The sequence below is a fragment of the Staurois parvus genome, unplaced genomic scaffold, assembly GCF_062004578.1.
Source record: "Staurois parvus isolate SC_StPar_1 unplaced genomic scaffold, SC_StPar_1.0 ptg000854l, whole genome shotgun sequence".
NCBI classification, from domain to species: domain Eukaryota; kingdom Metazoa; phylum Chordata; class Amphibia; order Anura; family Ranidae; genus Staurois; species Staurois parvus.
In genome coordinates this window covers 564,151-580,924 of record NW_028318650.1, presented here as the reverse complement: position 1 = coordinate 580,924, position 16,774 = coordinate 564,151, and the positions used below count along the sequence as shown (strand labels likewise).

General features: G+C 44.2%; 1 protein-coding gene across 2 annotated transcripts; it reads right to left on the bottom strand.

Annotated features, from left to right (window-relative positions):
• Positions 1–2,464: 2,464 nt before the first annotated feature.
• Positions 2,465–9,124, bottom strand: LOC149443515 (uncharacterized). Of its 2 annotated transcripts, XM_089655599.1 has the most exons (6): positions 9,064–9,124; positions 7,002–7,309; positions 5,862–5,912; positions 5,237–5,545; positions 3,159–3,205; positions 2,465–2,838 (listed from the first exon to the last, which is right to left on the bottom strand). In XM_089655599.1, exons 2-6 carry the CDS (start codon positions 7,279–7,281, stop codon positions 2,680–2,682), a joined length of 846 nt encoding a protein of 281 aa, XP_089511725.1. In that variant the 5' UTR covers positions 7,282–7,309; positions 9,064–9,124; the 3' UTR covers positions 2,465–2,679. The 2 variants fall into 2 exon arrangements, with proteins under 2 accessions (XP_089511725.1, XP_089511724.1); XM_089655598.1 differs by having other exon boundaries at positions 2,695–3,205.
• Positions 9,125–16,774: the final 7,650 nt, after the last annotated feature.

Genomic DNA, 16,774 nt, shown 5'->3' with positions numbered 1-16,774 from the left:
AAGGAAAGATGGAAAAATCTCCAAAAGGCATCAAATTACAGATTAGACATTCTTATAATATGTCAACAAAAGTTAGATTTTATTTCAAAATAACAGAAAACAAAAAAATGGCGTCTGCAAAAGTTTGGGCCCCCTGCAGAGTTAATATCTTGTACTGCCCCCTTTGGCAAGTATCACAGCTTGTAAACGCTTTTTGTAGCCAGCCAAGAGTCTTTCAATTCTTGTTTGAGGTATCTTTGCCCATTCTTCCTTACAAAAGTCTTCCAGTTCTTTGAGATTTCTGGGCTGTCTGTCACGCACGGCTCTTTTAAGGTCTATCCATAGATTTTCAATTATGTTGAGGTCAGGAGATTGTGATGGCCATGGCAAAACCTTCAGTTTATGCCTCTTGATGTAATCCCCCGTGGATTTCGAGGTGTGTTTAGGATCATTATCCATTTGTAGAAGCCATCCTCTCTTTAACGTCAGCTTTTTCACAGATGGCATCAAGTGGCCAAACTTTCGATCCCCACTGTACATACGCCACTGTCTGTCCTGTCTGCATTGCTTGCAAGTTCTTCCTACATTTGTCATGAAAGTTCAATGGCTGTACTGTTCTCTATTTGTATTTGCAGTAAAGCTGGACATAGGTGGTTTGAATGCTGGCCGCTTCAGCAAGGACCGTCCGAGATTTGAACCATCTATGGGCAGGATACTTGTACCCAAGTTGATCCATCAATCAATTTAGGTACAATCCGCATGTCAAATTTTTCAGGCAATGATTGGCACTGGCTTTAGCTCCTAGCAACAATCACTGTAAGTTCTCCTGGCCAGGACAGCTCCCCACACGCCCCCCACCAGGAGAACACTTCACGGGAGGTATTCCCCCACCAACACTAACTTAAAGCAGAGTTCTACCCAAAAGTGGAAGCTCCACTTGTTTGCCTCCTCCCCCTTCCACTGCCATATTTAGCACTGTTTGAGGGGGGAGCGGATACCTGGTTTTGATGGGTACCTGCTCCCACTTCCGGCTAAGTGAGCCGGAAGTTCGGCCCCCCTCCTTCCTCCTGCAGTCTTCTGAGACAATTCACAAGTTCCAGAAGACTGCTGGACCAATCAGGAGGCGCAGCATTACTTGTGCATGTGCCATGGGTACCCAGCTGTGAAACCGCAAGCTGTCACAGCTTGGTGGCTACAAGTGAGATGCTGGCCCCGGAGATAGAAGAGGGAGAGAAGAGACGGCGTGGGTGAGCACAACGCTGGACCCTGGGACAGGTGAGTGGGTGTTTATTAAAAGTCAGCAACTACAAAAACTGTAACTGCTGACTTTTAATAAACACAAAAATGACACAGCCATCCAGAGCAGTGTGATTACAGTGAAACACCAACACCCCACCCCCTAGTAAAACATTCCCTACACACAGTTAACCCTTTGATCGCCCCTCATGTTAACCCCTTCCTGCCCAGTGCCATTAGTACAATGTCAGTGCTTTTGATTAGCTCTGATCACTGTATTGGTGATACAGGGGATGTCAGTGACACCAAGTCAGTTCCGCCCAGTGTCAGAATGTCCGCCGCAGTCCGGCTTTAAATTGCTGATCGCCGCCATTACTAGTAAAAATGAAAAAAAAAAAATCCCAGTATCTATACCGCCATTTGTAAACGCTATAACTTTCACATAAACCAACTAATTTACACATATTGGGATTTTTTTTTCTAGCAAAGACATGTCGCAAAATACATTTTGGCCAAAATTAGATTTTTTTTAATTTTTTTACTGGACATGTTTAATAGGAAAAAAGTCAAAAATATTGTTTTTTTTCGCACAATGTCAGTTTTTTTCAGCGCAAAAAAATAAAAAACGCACAGGCAATCAAATACCACTGAAAAAAAGCTCAAGTTGTGGGAAAAAAAGGACGTAAATTTAATTTGGGTGCAGCGTTGCATGACCGCGCAATTGTCAGTTAAAGTAACGCAGAGCCATAACACAAAAAATGGTCTGTTCAGGAAGGGGGGGGGGGGGGGTAAATCTTCTGAAGGGCGAGGGGTTAATATAATGAAATAATTTGAAATTATAGCAACACAGTGGATTAATCAAACTAACTACAAAGTAACTAATAGTGACAAATAATAATATGTGAAATCATATAAACAGTGTAAAGTCCCAATCTGTGCATAAATAAAATCTTCAATACACTGTGAGTCCACCAGTTACCACCGCTTGTGCTCCTTCACCAGCTAGAATGCGCTCTCACCTCCAACTCAGACCCATAAAGGGTCATATATGCTTCAAATGAATATGTTCAGCGATGATATCCTCAGATGTCCCCTCCGTGATGTATCGAGGAAATCCTCTTATATGGATCAAACACCAGCTATGACTAGGGTCATGCTCCAAATAAACGCAACCAGCAGTTATAACTTGGATGTCCCCTCCATGATGCACCAAAGGAATCCTCTCACATGGACCACACATGACTTCCCATAGTGTAATATGTTCTCAAATTTATTATAAACACAGAGTATTTACTCACATAAAAATCGGGGTCCACAGACAGATACAAGCATGTAGTACATAAAATGGCAGAGATGGGTGTACCAAGATGGCAGCTGCCGTCCAAAATGACGTCACCATGCTTCCCTCCTACACGTTGCGTCACGAATCACGTGACTTCCTCAGGGATAGTAGCAGTGACATCATCACTGTGCTGTACATAGCTCTGTGTAAAAAGCAGAGCTGTAGGAGGGGCCCACCAGGCCCCACCCACTACAGAAAACTACAGAAGAGGTGGAGACCGGACCAGTCACCCAGCACAAGGGGAGAGAGCAGCAGTGAGCAATCTTTATTACAAGAAACTCCTGCAGAGAAAGATTAGATTAGATTCAGATTATAGGAAGAATTCAGGAACAATACACTCAATGAATGGATTTACATAAAAAGATTAAAACTATTTTTTTTTCTTATTTTGTCTGTTGAGTTCCTTGATAATAATTGGGTTATATTTATTAAGGAGACGGAGAAATGTTTTCTTTTCTGGGACACCCCAGCCTCTTATATATTGATAAAGGTTCCTCATCTTGTCTTGGTCGGTCTTCTCCCTCACCACAATATCAAGTTGTTCTTGTGTCAGAATCTTTTTATCCAAGAGATCATCAAGAACTGGCTTTATGCTGCTCACCTTTTCTATTAATTTTCCCCGGTGTGTATCTACAAAATGCTTTCCACCTGCAAAAAGAAGAAGACACATTTATACCTTTACTATAAACACATGTATTCCAATCTTTTCCCAAGTCAGCTAGATCTGTTCTGGGAGATTTTATAGCAGTACTTGCTAATAATTCACATGGGGGACTCAATGGGGCCCCATCAGGGGTGGACTGACAACTCATGGGGCCCCCGGGCAATAGGGGATCATGGGGCCCCTGTGTCCTTGCCCAAACTCAAAAAAGCCTATGAATAAGGTACCAGGGGCATCTCATGGGGACCCCTACTGACCCCGGGCCCTCGGGCAGTGCCCAAGTTTCCAAATGGTCAGTCCGCCCCTGGGCCCCATACATCACCAAAGGGCTGTATATAATGTTTAGTGGATGTAATGCTGCTCAGACCCAGAAGATGGTCAATGACTACAGACATGCTATAGAAGTGGTTGGAGGAGACTAGGAACATCCTAGAGACTGCTAGAGCCCACTCCCATTACAGTTCCAATACAACTCAGTGTTCTCTATACTCCTATCAAATATTACTGGAACCACGTTTTATAATGGATCTTGTTCAGAGGAATATCAAAGAATGGACAGCACAGAAAAATTAAGAAAGTGAATTTTAAAAAAACAACTATTTACCAAGTAGACACTAGTTTAATGACTATTTTCCTTCTTTGTCTCTGAGTAAGCACCTTGGCCTAGGTGGAAGTGTCCTGCCTTCTCTGCAGTTATGAAAGGGTTACAGAGGGTAACAGGCAGTATAACCTTTGATGTCCACACAGTAACGAGTCGTGTTTGATAACCGACGATCTTTTACTGATAACATGTGAACATAGTACATGAAGTGTGAATGAATGTGAGAATGAATGAATGGTAAAACTGAAATACAAACAGAATAAACAGACATGAGTACATATCTAACTTCCTAGCTATGTGCATAACATTCCACAGTACATAGGAAGGGTACTTACAGACATTGGGGGTCTAATCAAGCCCATATATGAAGAGGGAACAGCATCCCACATCTACTCGCATAGTAGAATTTCTTCAGTCTGAAGAGATGAGGTCACTTCCTCTCAAGTTAGCAAACAGGAAGTCCCTGGCCTTAAAGGGGACAGACACTGCTGAATGCTAAAGAAAGCCTTGTGTAATACAAGGCAGCACAGGAAGTATGAAGCCGCTCTAGGTTCCAACTCAAGATGATACCTGCTGTAAGCATGTAATGAAGGCGCTAGAACAGCTTGTCTGTAACTACAAGGCAAGGAAATGAATCCAGGACTGTTTGATCAATAAATCAAAAGGCTTGCCCTACAATTTAACTCAAACTTCCCTCAACCTCATCTAAAGTTATGGACTATTGTGAACAAATTAGTCTTCCTTTAAGGTTGCCAGGCTTACTGTCCATCAGATCAAGTGGTAGAACCATTTTATAAAAATGCCCTTTAATAAATGTGCACATGGCCGTTTGGTACTTACTGTATGACCATTGGGCCCCAGCAGCCTGAATTAAGTTTTTCCTTGGCAAGGAAATGAATCCAGATTTTGCTGCACTTCCTGAAATCCTTTCTTGAATCTTCTTATAAAAACATCACAGCCAGTGCGGAAACAATACGAGTTAACGCGTTTCACGCTGTGATCAGCGCTTACTCATAGGAGGTTAACTTGTATTGTTTCCGCAGGAGCTGGCAGGGGAGAGATCTGTATTGGCTGGGACCCGGTGATTCACAGCCGAGGCTGCGAATAGCAGCACTGGCGCCCCTACCCGAAACTGCGAAATCACGTAGATGTATGTGATTTTGTGCACCTGTGCTGCCCTGTAGCAGTATTTGTGAACTCTGTCTCTTCTGTAAACCTATATGAGAATCTTTTCTCTTTCTCCCATTTAATGGTAAATCTCTGCTATGACTTACTGCTCACCATTGCTCTTTGCACCATCTTATTATGTTAACCGACTGGGTACCTTGTGTGAGTGATAAATGCGTATGTGTATTCCTTTTTCACATGCATGTAAATTTATTTAAAAAAAAAAAAAAAATTCATCCAAAGAGCGTACCCTTTTTAGCTTGCTGCCTTTGTTTTGGCTTTCCTGTTGGACTTTTTACCTTCCCATGGTCTTGTTTCTGCCCTGCTTTTGATCTACTTTGTGCTTTTGTTTTGCGTGGTTTAGCTTTTGCTGCTTTAATTTTTGACTTGTTTTCTATGCCTACACCAATAGGAACATCATCCTTTGAGTCTCCTTGGTTCTGGTTTTGTTCTTGCCGATCATTATTTTTTAAATTTGCGATTGCTTTTGTGTTTCCAACGTTTTGGGTTTCTTTATATTTTGTTTCTTCTTGTCCTTCTTCCAGTCTTGCCATGTCATCTGTTAAATGAAAGAAAAAAAAAAATCACAAAACAAACTTATTATCACCATAAACAACACATTAATAATAATCACGTTGTTTCAAAGTCAGGTCTGATTTAGGATTAGAATATTTACTCGTGATTATGTAGCAGCCTACATTTGCTTCATTTTTGTTTGCCTGCAATTTCTGTTTTCTTTCAATTCAACACTTTACTTGAGCTTTTTTGTTTTTACTGGGTTCTCTCATCACAGTAAAATGTTGAAAACAGGACATCTTATTTTGACAACAGACCCACTTTAACTTTACCACTGTCTAGCTATACCCATTACATACCTGCTGCCTGGACTTTAGCGTTGCTCCTCTTCTTTTTGTAATTCTTTCTAGCTGTTAATAGAAATAAATCACTTGTTTTAACAGTAATTACAGCACTACTGTAGTTGTTCAAAGATAAAAAATTTTGAGGACTCGTTCGCACAAATGGACCCAGAGCCTGCGTGTTCGGGCCTTTGCATTTTCCCCTTTGTACCTTCAGTGGTGTATTTAGGTTTCATGCTGCCCTAGGCAACACAAAAATTGTCTCCCCTCCACAGAGAGACCCTGACACCCCCCTTCCCCCACGATAAGAGCCTTACATTGACCAACAACACCCCCACCCAGCCCCCCCAACCAAGAGAGCCTTCCATTACCACCACCCCAAACATACTGGCAACCCCCTCCCCACACACTCCCCACACCCCATCGAGAGAGAAGACACGCACCTTCACAGCTCCAGACATCCCTGGGAACAAGAGTCAGGCTCTGCATACACCATCAAGCAGCCCACAGCCTCTCTCAGATCCCATCTGGTCCCTATATTGCATGTGTCCTTTTGCACGATGTTCTAATTTTGTGAGTTTCACCTGTACTGCTGGGGCCTTCCCCAACCCCACAGCCTACAACCCCATTTAGTGGTTGAATATCCTTAGCTCTGTATGCCAGACAGATGAGCTTCACCACACATGGAACAACCATTCTGGTAGGAACATTTCCCTATGTTCTTTCCTGCAGGGACTACAAAGAAATGATCCATAGATCTCACATGTTCTCCTCAGATACACCTGAATAACTCTACATACATTGAAAGGAAGGATCTGCAGTGGTTGGTCAGATGAAAAAACAGGAGTTAACAAGAGGAGTCCTTCAATGACCTTTATTGCTATTTAGGAAATAGGTATGTCCTCTTGGGAACTCTACTGGATGATTTAGCCCTCGGTATGCGTAGAAACGTCAGTCAGGATACGAATGGAACCTTAGGAGACCAATACAGATTTACTGCAGTCAGGTAAGAGGCTACTGGATGGAATAATAATGAAATAATGATGAAATAAGGACAATTCGAAACAGGCAGGACTGCTGGAAGTTTTTTCAATCTATGCATTGGTCCTGTGTATGCAACATTTCTAAGTTCTGGAATATGAATTCATTTGTGCTCACCTTGTGCCAGGTTTTTCTGGAGCTCAATCCTTAGTTCATTCTGACCCATTTTCCTAAGAACTTTTATGACATGTGATGGCCCATTTCGTACTGTATAGGACTGAACGATCTTCTCAGCTATTTCTGCAGCTGATTTATTTTTTAGATGACGCTCTTGGATCTTCGTTTTTCCCCGAGGTACCTTCATCTTGCAAAACATCTTTATAAATGTTGCCAAATCATTTTTTTTTTGCAGGCGGCTCAGACTTTTACCTAATATTTTGATAATCTGCTTTATCATCCTTGTTGGTGATCCTGTCCACCGAACCCTAATACATAGAAATGTGGATAAATAATAGCAACAACGTATTAACGTAGATGAACAAAGGAAGAGGTATTATGGGCTGCCACACAGGATGGCTGGATAAGGCTCCATGTACACGAGCCTACCCTGACCGCCGGCCGAAGGAAAATGAAAATCGCTGCAAACCGCGGTACCGCTGTTTTGTTGCAGTTTTGCCGTAATTTGCGTTTTCCTGTGGTCGGTGATCAAAACGTTCCTATCCTGAACGCGCTTCTTCTGCGTTCAGGAGCGGGACATTTAGCCTCACCTAAACGCAGAAGCTCCTAACCTGTGCTAAAAGCCTGTGTGTACATGGACACATAGGCTTTTATGGAGTTGAGTCTAGGAGCTTTGACAAAAAAATGCCAAAAGCTCCTAAACTTGAGTTTAGGAGCAACAGTGTACATGGAGCCTAAATCTGCACAAACTTGGCAAAAAAATGCCAAAAGCTCCTAAACTTGAGTTTAGGAGCAACAGTGTACATGGAGCCTAAATCTGCACAAACTCTATACAAGCTGCACGCATCAAAAAGTGTTCCCGCTCGCAAACATACACTGATTTAGTTGAAAAAGTGCTGCACTATATGCTAACAAAACAACCCTAAAAAACTAACCAACCCCCCGCCCACAAATTAAGTGAAATTTCAATGAAAATACAAAAATGTTCTTAATAAAATTAATAAACACCCGGCTGAGCCATAACAAAATACTCAACAGAAGAATGGTAAGTGAACAAAGCAATAGATATACAAGAACTAAAAAAACTCTGCGATAGTTAAAAATGAAAGCGCACTGATAAGGAGGATAAATCAGTAAACACCCGGCTGCCCTCATGAGACCGTGTAACACAATATAATAATTGCCCAAAACATAAATAATAATGTAACTCACAGAAATTGTCAAATAATAACAATTAAAAGTGCAAAGAGTATATAACAGACAAATATTATAGAAAATTAGGTGCCAATCTACAGTGCCAAAAAATGATCGATCCGCAGTACGTGATACCCTTCAAACATCCCTTTGATACACCGCTTTGTCCACCACCACCAGGAATGGTCGCTCACCTCTCAATGTTGACCTATATTATACAGGACAAAATGCGCTCAATTTGTGGTCCTTGGTCCCTTTCACCATATCACAGCCAATGGGGATCCACTCCAGCAGGTCACGGGTATAAAGGTGTACTCAAGTAGAAACCTAGGGGCCCCTCATAGTGTAATCAGTAAAATAACATTTATTGAGAAATAATAAAATTGCACTCACATAAGTAAAGGGCTACAAAGCTCATTCAGATATATCCGGCTGAGGTAGACAACAATGTCAGGATTTGTGAGTGTCGGTTGGTCAGAATTGCCTAAAAAAAGGGGTAAATTTATCAAACCTGAAACACACAAGCTGTGCAAGGCAACCAAGCTTTAGCTTTGAAAATAAAAGGTAGAAGCTGATTGGTTGCCATGTTTTTCTTCTCCAGTTTTGATAAATTCCCCTCATTGTATTTGGCCAGCATTAACCTCTTCCCGCCGGCCGCACGTATATATGCAGCCTCTCGGCGGGTGGGCCTTAATGCAGAGAGGTCCCATATATGCGTACCCAAACACAAACAGAACTATGCCGAGGGGCACACACCGCTCACGCTCCCGGAACACTTACCAAAAACCAAAACCCTTCAACTGCTTTCATTTAAGAGACATAAAGTACAAAGTATAAATCCAAGTATACATTTCATGAGGTTGCATACCTTGCCTTGTGTGAGATGCGATGAGGCTTGGCTGCACTTGGCGTCTGTGTTGTTTGTTTCACTTTCTGAGAAATAAAAAAAGGTTTCCTTCTGTAATTTGAGCTTTGCATTTTTAAATTTCCCGCTTTCACTGCAAGGTCGGTGAATTCCCTCCTTTTCTCATTCTTCTGCCAATAACCCCTGATAAGAATGGCTATAAAAAGGTGAGTTGGCTGCCAATGATGATAATGACTTCTAGTTATTGCTTGAAGTTAATGTGTAACTTTTTAGTAAATATTTCCTCACCTTCCTATTTTTACACAAAGTTGTCAATTAAATGGCATATTGCTCATGCATACCATGGGTATATGTGGAATTATGCCCCAAAATTCTGCTACTATTCCCAAGTATGGGGGTACCACATGTGTGAGACTTTTTGAGAGCCTAACCACATACAGGAGCCTGAAATTCACTGACTACTTTGAAAGCCTGAAGGTGCGTAACTTCCTCATTTCACTTCCACACTACCTATCACAGTGTTGGAGGCCCTGAAAAGCCAGGATAGTACCAACCCCCCCCAAATGACCCCTTTTTGGAACGTAGACACCCCAAGCAATTTAATAAGAGGCATGGTGAATATATCGCAGATCCCATTTTTTGTCACAAGGTTTTGAAAAAGTAAAATAAGTTATCCTTCCTTCACTTTGGAGGGATTTCCTCTCACTTCCTGTTTTGGCTATGGGACAGGAAGTGAAGAAATGTGTGTTAGTGGGTGGCAGTTTTTTCTTTCAGGCATCATGAGTGACGTGGATCTACATCACTGGTTGATGTGGGATGTAAATCCTGGGACATTTTTGTTTTTTTCTGTCAAAAATTGTTTTTTGGGGTTTTTTTTGCGAATGAGAAGGGTTACTTTGTACTCCACTCATTCACATATGTGGGGCCAGTATCTGGGGTCCCTTATTTTTTGAGGGGGCTTCCAGATTCTAATAAGCCACTTACCCACAGACCCCCATATTCACCAGGCTAAGGTTGTGGTGAAGAGACCCGTGTCTTCATTGCATCCTTGACAAGGTACCCCCACCCCCCCAGGTTGAGGGCATGTGGTCTAGTGCAGTTCATGGGGGAGGGGGTCCTTCTTGCCTCTCCCCTTTCTGGCCAGCCAGGCTGCATGCTTGGACAATGGTTTGGATTTTTTGGAGGGTTCCCACGCTTTCTTTGCATGGCCTCTCCCATACAATTCATACCAGACATGAATGACCTGCTATGAATTATGTGGGAACCCCATGCTGTTTTTTTTAACTATCCCCCCCCTTTGCTTATTTGCTAGCCATGTAAATGAATAGGTGACACCACTGCATCCTACACCTGCTGGCGTCCTTAACAACCATTAACAGTGGGAAGCTGTCATGTCATACCGCTATTATACCTGATGCTAGACTCTCTTCCAAAGGTTAAATGTTATGGGTGTTCATTGTCATCCCTAAATGAAAACATCAGCGCACCGCACAGTGAACAGAAGGCGTTGTGGTGACACTCCCCTTGGGGGCTTGTCCGGGATGCACTGCAATGATCTTCTTAGTCTTCTTGGGGCCAGAGGAAAGTGGACATCTTGTGGCAGAAAAGAGGTATTGCAGGACTCCAGATTAAAGGCGAGTATTGCAGCCTGGGTTGCACACAACTCTGGGCTACTTTTTAATTTCAAATGGCCCTCTGCAGGTGTAAAAACAATGTTTTCTTGATGCCAACATGGCATCCCAGTTTAACTAGATAGGTATCATATTTATGACATGCTGGTGTCGGGAAAACAGAAAATTTTGTCAATTGTACGTCTTTGGGGAAGTGATCAGTATTTTTTTTTTTACACAATTTGATTGCTTATAGCAAAGAATTTCTTTGCTATAAGCAAGCATTTAACTAAATGAAATCGATTCATTCAGCTTTTTTGGTTGTGATTAGCTGTGAATGGCCACAGCTAATCACATGACATAGATGGGCTGTGATTGGCCCAGCCTGTGCATGTGATCACTGTGACCATTCACAGCTAGACACACTTGTATACAATGGATGGCATGAAAGGAAGCCATCCATTGTTGACAACTGTCATGTGACCAGCTGTGATTGGTCACAGCAGGTCACATGGTGCTGGCAACAGGGCTGATACACAGATCTGTCATCGGTCTTGTCCGAGGTACACAGCCGGTGACAGATCTGTGCCCTGCGGGCACATACAAAGCGCAGTCCAGGAAGGACGTCATATGACGCCCTCCCAAAACAAAGAGAGGCTCACCTGGAACGACGAGAGGCTCACCCGGCCATCATTTTACTATAGGCTGGACGGGAAGTGGTTAAACAGGTTCTGTGGGTGGAGATAGGGGCGGGGCTATATCATATGTATGCTGCCATGAATTGGCATCAGGAAAGGAAAATTACGGTAAGTATTTGATACAATTTTCTGAAAACCAGGACACCCTTTAAATATTCGATATGGTTCATGGTTTTAAGCGGTTTACATAGGAAAATTAAAATAAATATACAGCAAGCAACATCTGTGGCCATAAATACGTATAGCTCATGGAAACTCCCCTTTCATGGGAAAACAAAAATGAATATAGGGCATTCAATTGTGACACGAGTCATAGTGAAATTGAATGTTATTAAAAATGACCTTTTCTTTTTGCTGTAATTTTCTGTAAAATGCAATATGGCCACCTGGGGGTGTTCTGTACACAGATGATACACAGAACACCACTTCCTGCTTGCGTGATTGGCTCACTGATTTTCCCAGAAGTCTGCAATCAGTCAGATTTTGGGCATCCCCTGCAACAAAAATGTCATTCTTGGTGAGATACTCCCAAAGAGAAATCACGTCTAAAGGGATGCAGACCCTGCCAATTTTCCTATTAGAGCCCTGCAGGTGCAGCAGCCCATTGATAATTATAAAGTCACTCCCATTCACTCTGCACATGGACACAGATGTACAAACGGCTTTTTCTTCAGAATAACAAAAGGTAGGAATCTGAAACAAAGTTTGCTACAATCCCTGCAATGTAGAGATCACCCAGAGGGGAGGGTTTTCTTCTCAGCAAAAGTGGAGTTACCCCCGGGTGGTGCCGCTGCGGATCCGCACGAAAATCCGTGCTGCCGCACCATTCGCACAGAGAAATGCGGACCCGCCCGCACTGGAAATCGCAACCGTACTGGGAACCTTGGCTGCCTTTTCCAAAGTAGTGCGGGAACTTCTTTCCTGCGTGTCACAGGCACGGGAGTCCATTCAAATGAATGGGCTCTCATGCTGGTACATAACATGGCCCGCACGGCCGCATAGGTGTGAACCGGGGGTTACTCTTTGTGACGGGAGTGACTTTTGGGTTTCAGGGGACCTCTGTATCATCTCCCCAAATCATTATGTTTAACCCACCCTGTGCCTGTTAAGGGTTACAGGGTGTGTATGTGAATGCCTGAGTCCTGTGTATAGTGTGTTGTCCTTTGTCTAGGCCACATGGCTGTCCATTGTCTGTTTACCATGTGCTACTCCCCATTGTGCTGTGTCTTCCTGCCCAGCCAACTATTATGGGATGTACTGTTTGTGTATTGGTGTGGGGGTTGGTCAGTGTCCTTTGCCACATGGTTGCATCCCATTGTTCTGTGTCTGGTTGGATGGGGAGGGGTGATGAGGTGTTTCCTGCCTATACTGTAGCCCTTCCCACTGATAGGGTGGGCTGATGATGTGTTTCCTGTCCCTGGTCGTCTTTCCCCGCCCTCTGTATAAAACATGTTGTTTTGTGTACAATAAAGTTAGTTGGCTTCCTGTTTTAGTAAGAGCTGGGTGTTGTCTATTTTCCTGAGGGATTTCGAGGGTGTGGTCCGTGGATGGTGTTCGGACAGGGGAAGTTGTGCTATAATGGAAAAACTCAGTGCGGTCTGGGTTCCGGTTCCGTTACATTGGTGGCAAGCGGTGGGATTGTGCTTCCAGCTGTAAACACATCCAAACCACCACCGGGATTCAAGAGCAGGAAAAGACGTCAGGCACCTCAGTGGAGATATGGACCTGGCATCCGAGTTCCCAGGGCTACTACAGACTGTTCTTGCAACATACCCCAGGACTGTGTCTACGGATCAGTACCTGGAGCTCAAGCAGCGGATTTGGGAGGTGCTTTGGAGAGGAGCGGTCCAGGCTGCTGGTATGGACAAAGGCAAGTGCTACCCAACCCCAGGGGAACGGGCCAGGGACCATCGGAAGTCACGGATGCCATTCCTGGGAGAGCAACCCCAGGAGCAATGGTTGGCTGAGTTGGACAGGCTGGTCCAGCAGGAGATACAACAGGACAATAGATATCGGGCTCTGCAGTGGTACGCAGAGCAGGAATATTTAGGGGTGTCCACAGAGTGCTCTCCTGAGGGACTTGACTTTGGTGGGCCTGGATTGCTGTGGGAGAGCCTTACAGACCTTTTTGTGTTTGGCGATACAGGAGAACCTACTCTGGAGGAGTTGCGGGAAGGCAGAGAGGCTATGTTCGGTCTCAGAGGGGTCTCAGAGCTTGAGCCAGATCTGCAATACCTGCTGATGAAAGAACTGCACCTGGAAAGGGCATACAGGCAACTGCTAGGATATGTTCGGCAGCATGCCCAAGAGTCATCAGTGGAAATTCCAGAGACTGGGGATCTGATAGACCTCTCAGCTGAGGAGGAACCAGCAGTAGACCTGGCAACAGGGCCAAACAGTACTGAACTCTGCCCAGCACTGGTAATGTCTCCTGAGTTCCACGGACAGGAGATGGAGAGCCCTGATCCCCAAACCCCAGTTCCAGAGGCTGGGGATTTGATTGATTTTTTTTCTGAGGAGGAATCAGCCGGGTAGCTGCCAGCTGAAGCGCTGACAACCGGACAGAGGGTCCAGGACCTCTGCCCCACACCTGTGGTAGTTTCAGAGGCCCAGGGTGAGAAGGGAGAGGAGGTTGTTGTCCTCCCTCCCCCACATTCAGCCAAAGTGGAGGAAACTCTTTTCCCTCCCAAGCCAGGATCTGTGCACCAGGGGGACAGTGACAGAGGAATGCCATCCCAGCAGCAGATCCACAGTCTGGGAGTGGGGGAAGACAGCCTCCCCCACGGTTAGCCGGAGCAGATGTGGGGTCCCCAGCAGAAGCGCTGGCACCAGGGCAGAGTGCCGCTGGCCTCTGCCTAGCAACTACAGTCACCACTTGGATACCCCAGGGATGCTGGGTAGTCAGCCCAGATCCCCTACAGAAGGATGGAGCTGGCCCAGCCACCCTGTCTTCTCCCCAGCGGCTGAGAGGACTTCAGGGAGAAGGACCAGTCCGTACTTCTCCCCAGCGGCGGGTATGTTCTACGGGAGAGGCAGAGGTTGGCTGGGTGAGTAACGCTTGGTGTGGGACAATTTGCATGCGGTACTGTGTGGGTGCTGGCATTAAGGGACTGGAAGTACAGACTAACTTCAGAGTACATCCGTCTGGGATATACTCCTGTGTTAGTCTCCTGCCGAAAGGGGAGATATGTGACGGGAGTGACTTTTGGGTTTCGGGGGACCTCTGTATCATCTCCCCAAATCATTATGTTTAACCCACCCTGTGCCTGTTAAGGGTTACAGGGTGTGTATGTGAATGTCTGAGTCCTGTGTATAGTGTGTTGTCCTTTGTCTTGGCCACACGGCTGTCCATTGTCTGTTTACCATGTGCTACCCCCCATTGTGCTGTGTCTTCCTGCCCAGCCAACTATTATGGGATGTACTGTTTGTGTATTGGTGTGGGGGTTGGTCAATGTCCTTTGCCACATAGTTGCATCCCATTGTTCTGTGTCTGGTTGGATGGGGAGGGGTGATGAGGTGTTTCCTGCCTATACTGTAGCCCTTCCCACTGATAGGGTGGGCTGATGATGTGTTTCCTGTCCCTGGTTGTCTTTCCCCGCCCTCTGTATAAAACATGTTGTTTTGTGTACAATAAAGTTAGTTGGCTTCCTGTTTTAGTAAGAGCTGGGTGTTGTCTATTTTCCTGAGGGATTTCGAGGGTGTGGTCCGTGGATGGTGTTCAGACAGGGGAAGTTGTGCTATAACGGAAAAACTCAGTGCGGTCTGGGTTCCGGTTCCGTTACACTCTTTAACAATGGCTATATTGATTCAGTACCAGAGTACAAAGATTTTGGTGTAAATTCCTTTTATTTAGTCTTTATAGTGTCTGCGGCTACAAGCTGTTGAATTGATACTGCGCTGGTGATGAGTGCTGCAATAGCAGTCTTACTGCCTGCCAGTGTGATATAGGTATAGTATGATTGCAATGATGGGGGGGGGGGGCTGTGCCTGGTAAAAATGACACGCTCCATATATACTGCATGCAAGGCTTCCATGTAAGGGATTTGTGCCCGTGTGTGAGGTCAGGTACTGATGTTGGATGTCTGATATAAAAGAAAAAGCAAACGAATGCTGACACTCCTGCGCTGGACGATGGGCTCCACAATGTCAGTGTCCCCACATACAGTGCTTTATAGGAATGCAAGCCTTGCTGCCCTCCACGGACCAGGGAAATCCGAAGGAAGGGTGTGTAAAGAAACAAAGAGAGGGCGCACGGACCTAGTGCATCACCTTCTAAAAATGAGATTTATTGAATAAAAAGTAGTATACTCCCAAAGAAATAAAATCAAAGGCACATCACAAGAAAGGCAGCATGGTCTAATCTCCCTAGATCAGTGGTGGGCAACCTTTTTTTTCAACTGAGCCAAATCTCGCCAAAACCACGATTGAAATTTATTTTGAGAGCCACATTTTTAAAACTGAAAATACATCCCCCATATAGTAATTCATCCCCCATAGTAATTCATCCCCCATAGTAATTCATCCCCCATATAGTAATTCATCCCCCATATAGTAATTCATCCCCCATATAGTAATTCATCCCCCATAGTAATTCACCCCCCATATAGTAATTCATCCCCCATAGTAATTCATCCCCCATAGTAATTCATCCCCCATATAGTAATTCATCCCCCCTATAGTAATTCATCCCCCCTATAGTAATTCAACCCCCATAGTAATTCATCCCCCATAGTAATTCATCCCCCATATAGTAATTCATCCCCCATAGTAATTCATCCCCCATATAGTAATTCATCCCCCATAGTAATTCATCCCCCCTATAGTAATTCATCCCCCCTATAGTAATTCATCCCCCATAGTAATTCATCCCCCCTATAGTAATTCAACCCCCATAGTAATTCATCCCCCATATAGTAATTCATCCCCCATAGTAATTCATCCCCCCTATAGTAATTCATCCCCCATAGTAATTCATCCCTCCTATAGTAATTCATCCCCCATATAGTAATTCATCCCCCATAGTAATTCATCCCCCCTATAGTAATTCATCCCCCATAGTAATTCATCCCCCCTATAGTAATTCAACCCCCATAGTAATTCATCCCCCATAGTAATTCATCCCCCATATAGTAATTCATCCCCCATAGGAATTCATCCCCCATAGTAATTCATCCCCCATATAGTAATTCATCCCCCATAGTAATTCATCCCCCATATAGTAATTCATCCCCCATAGTAATTCATCCCCCCATATAGTAATTCATCCCCCATAGTAATTCATCCCCCATATAGTAATTCATCCCCCCTATAGTAATTCATCCCCCATATAGTAATTCATCTCCCATATAGTAATTCATCCCCCATAGTAATTCATCCCCGATATAGTAATTCATCCCCCCTATAGTA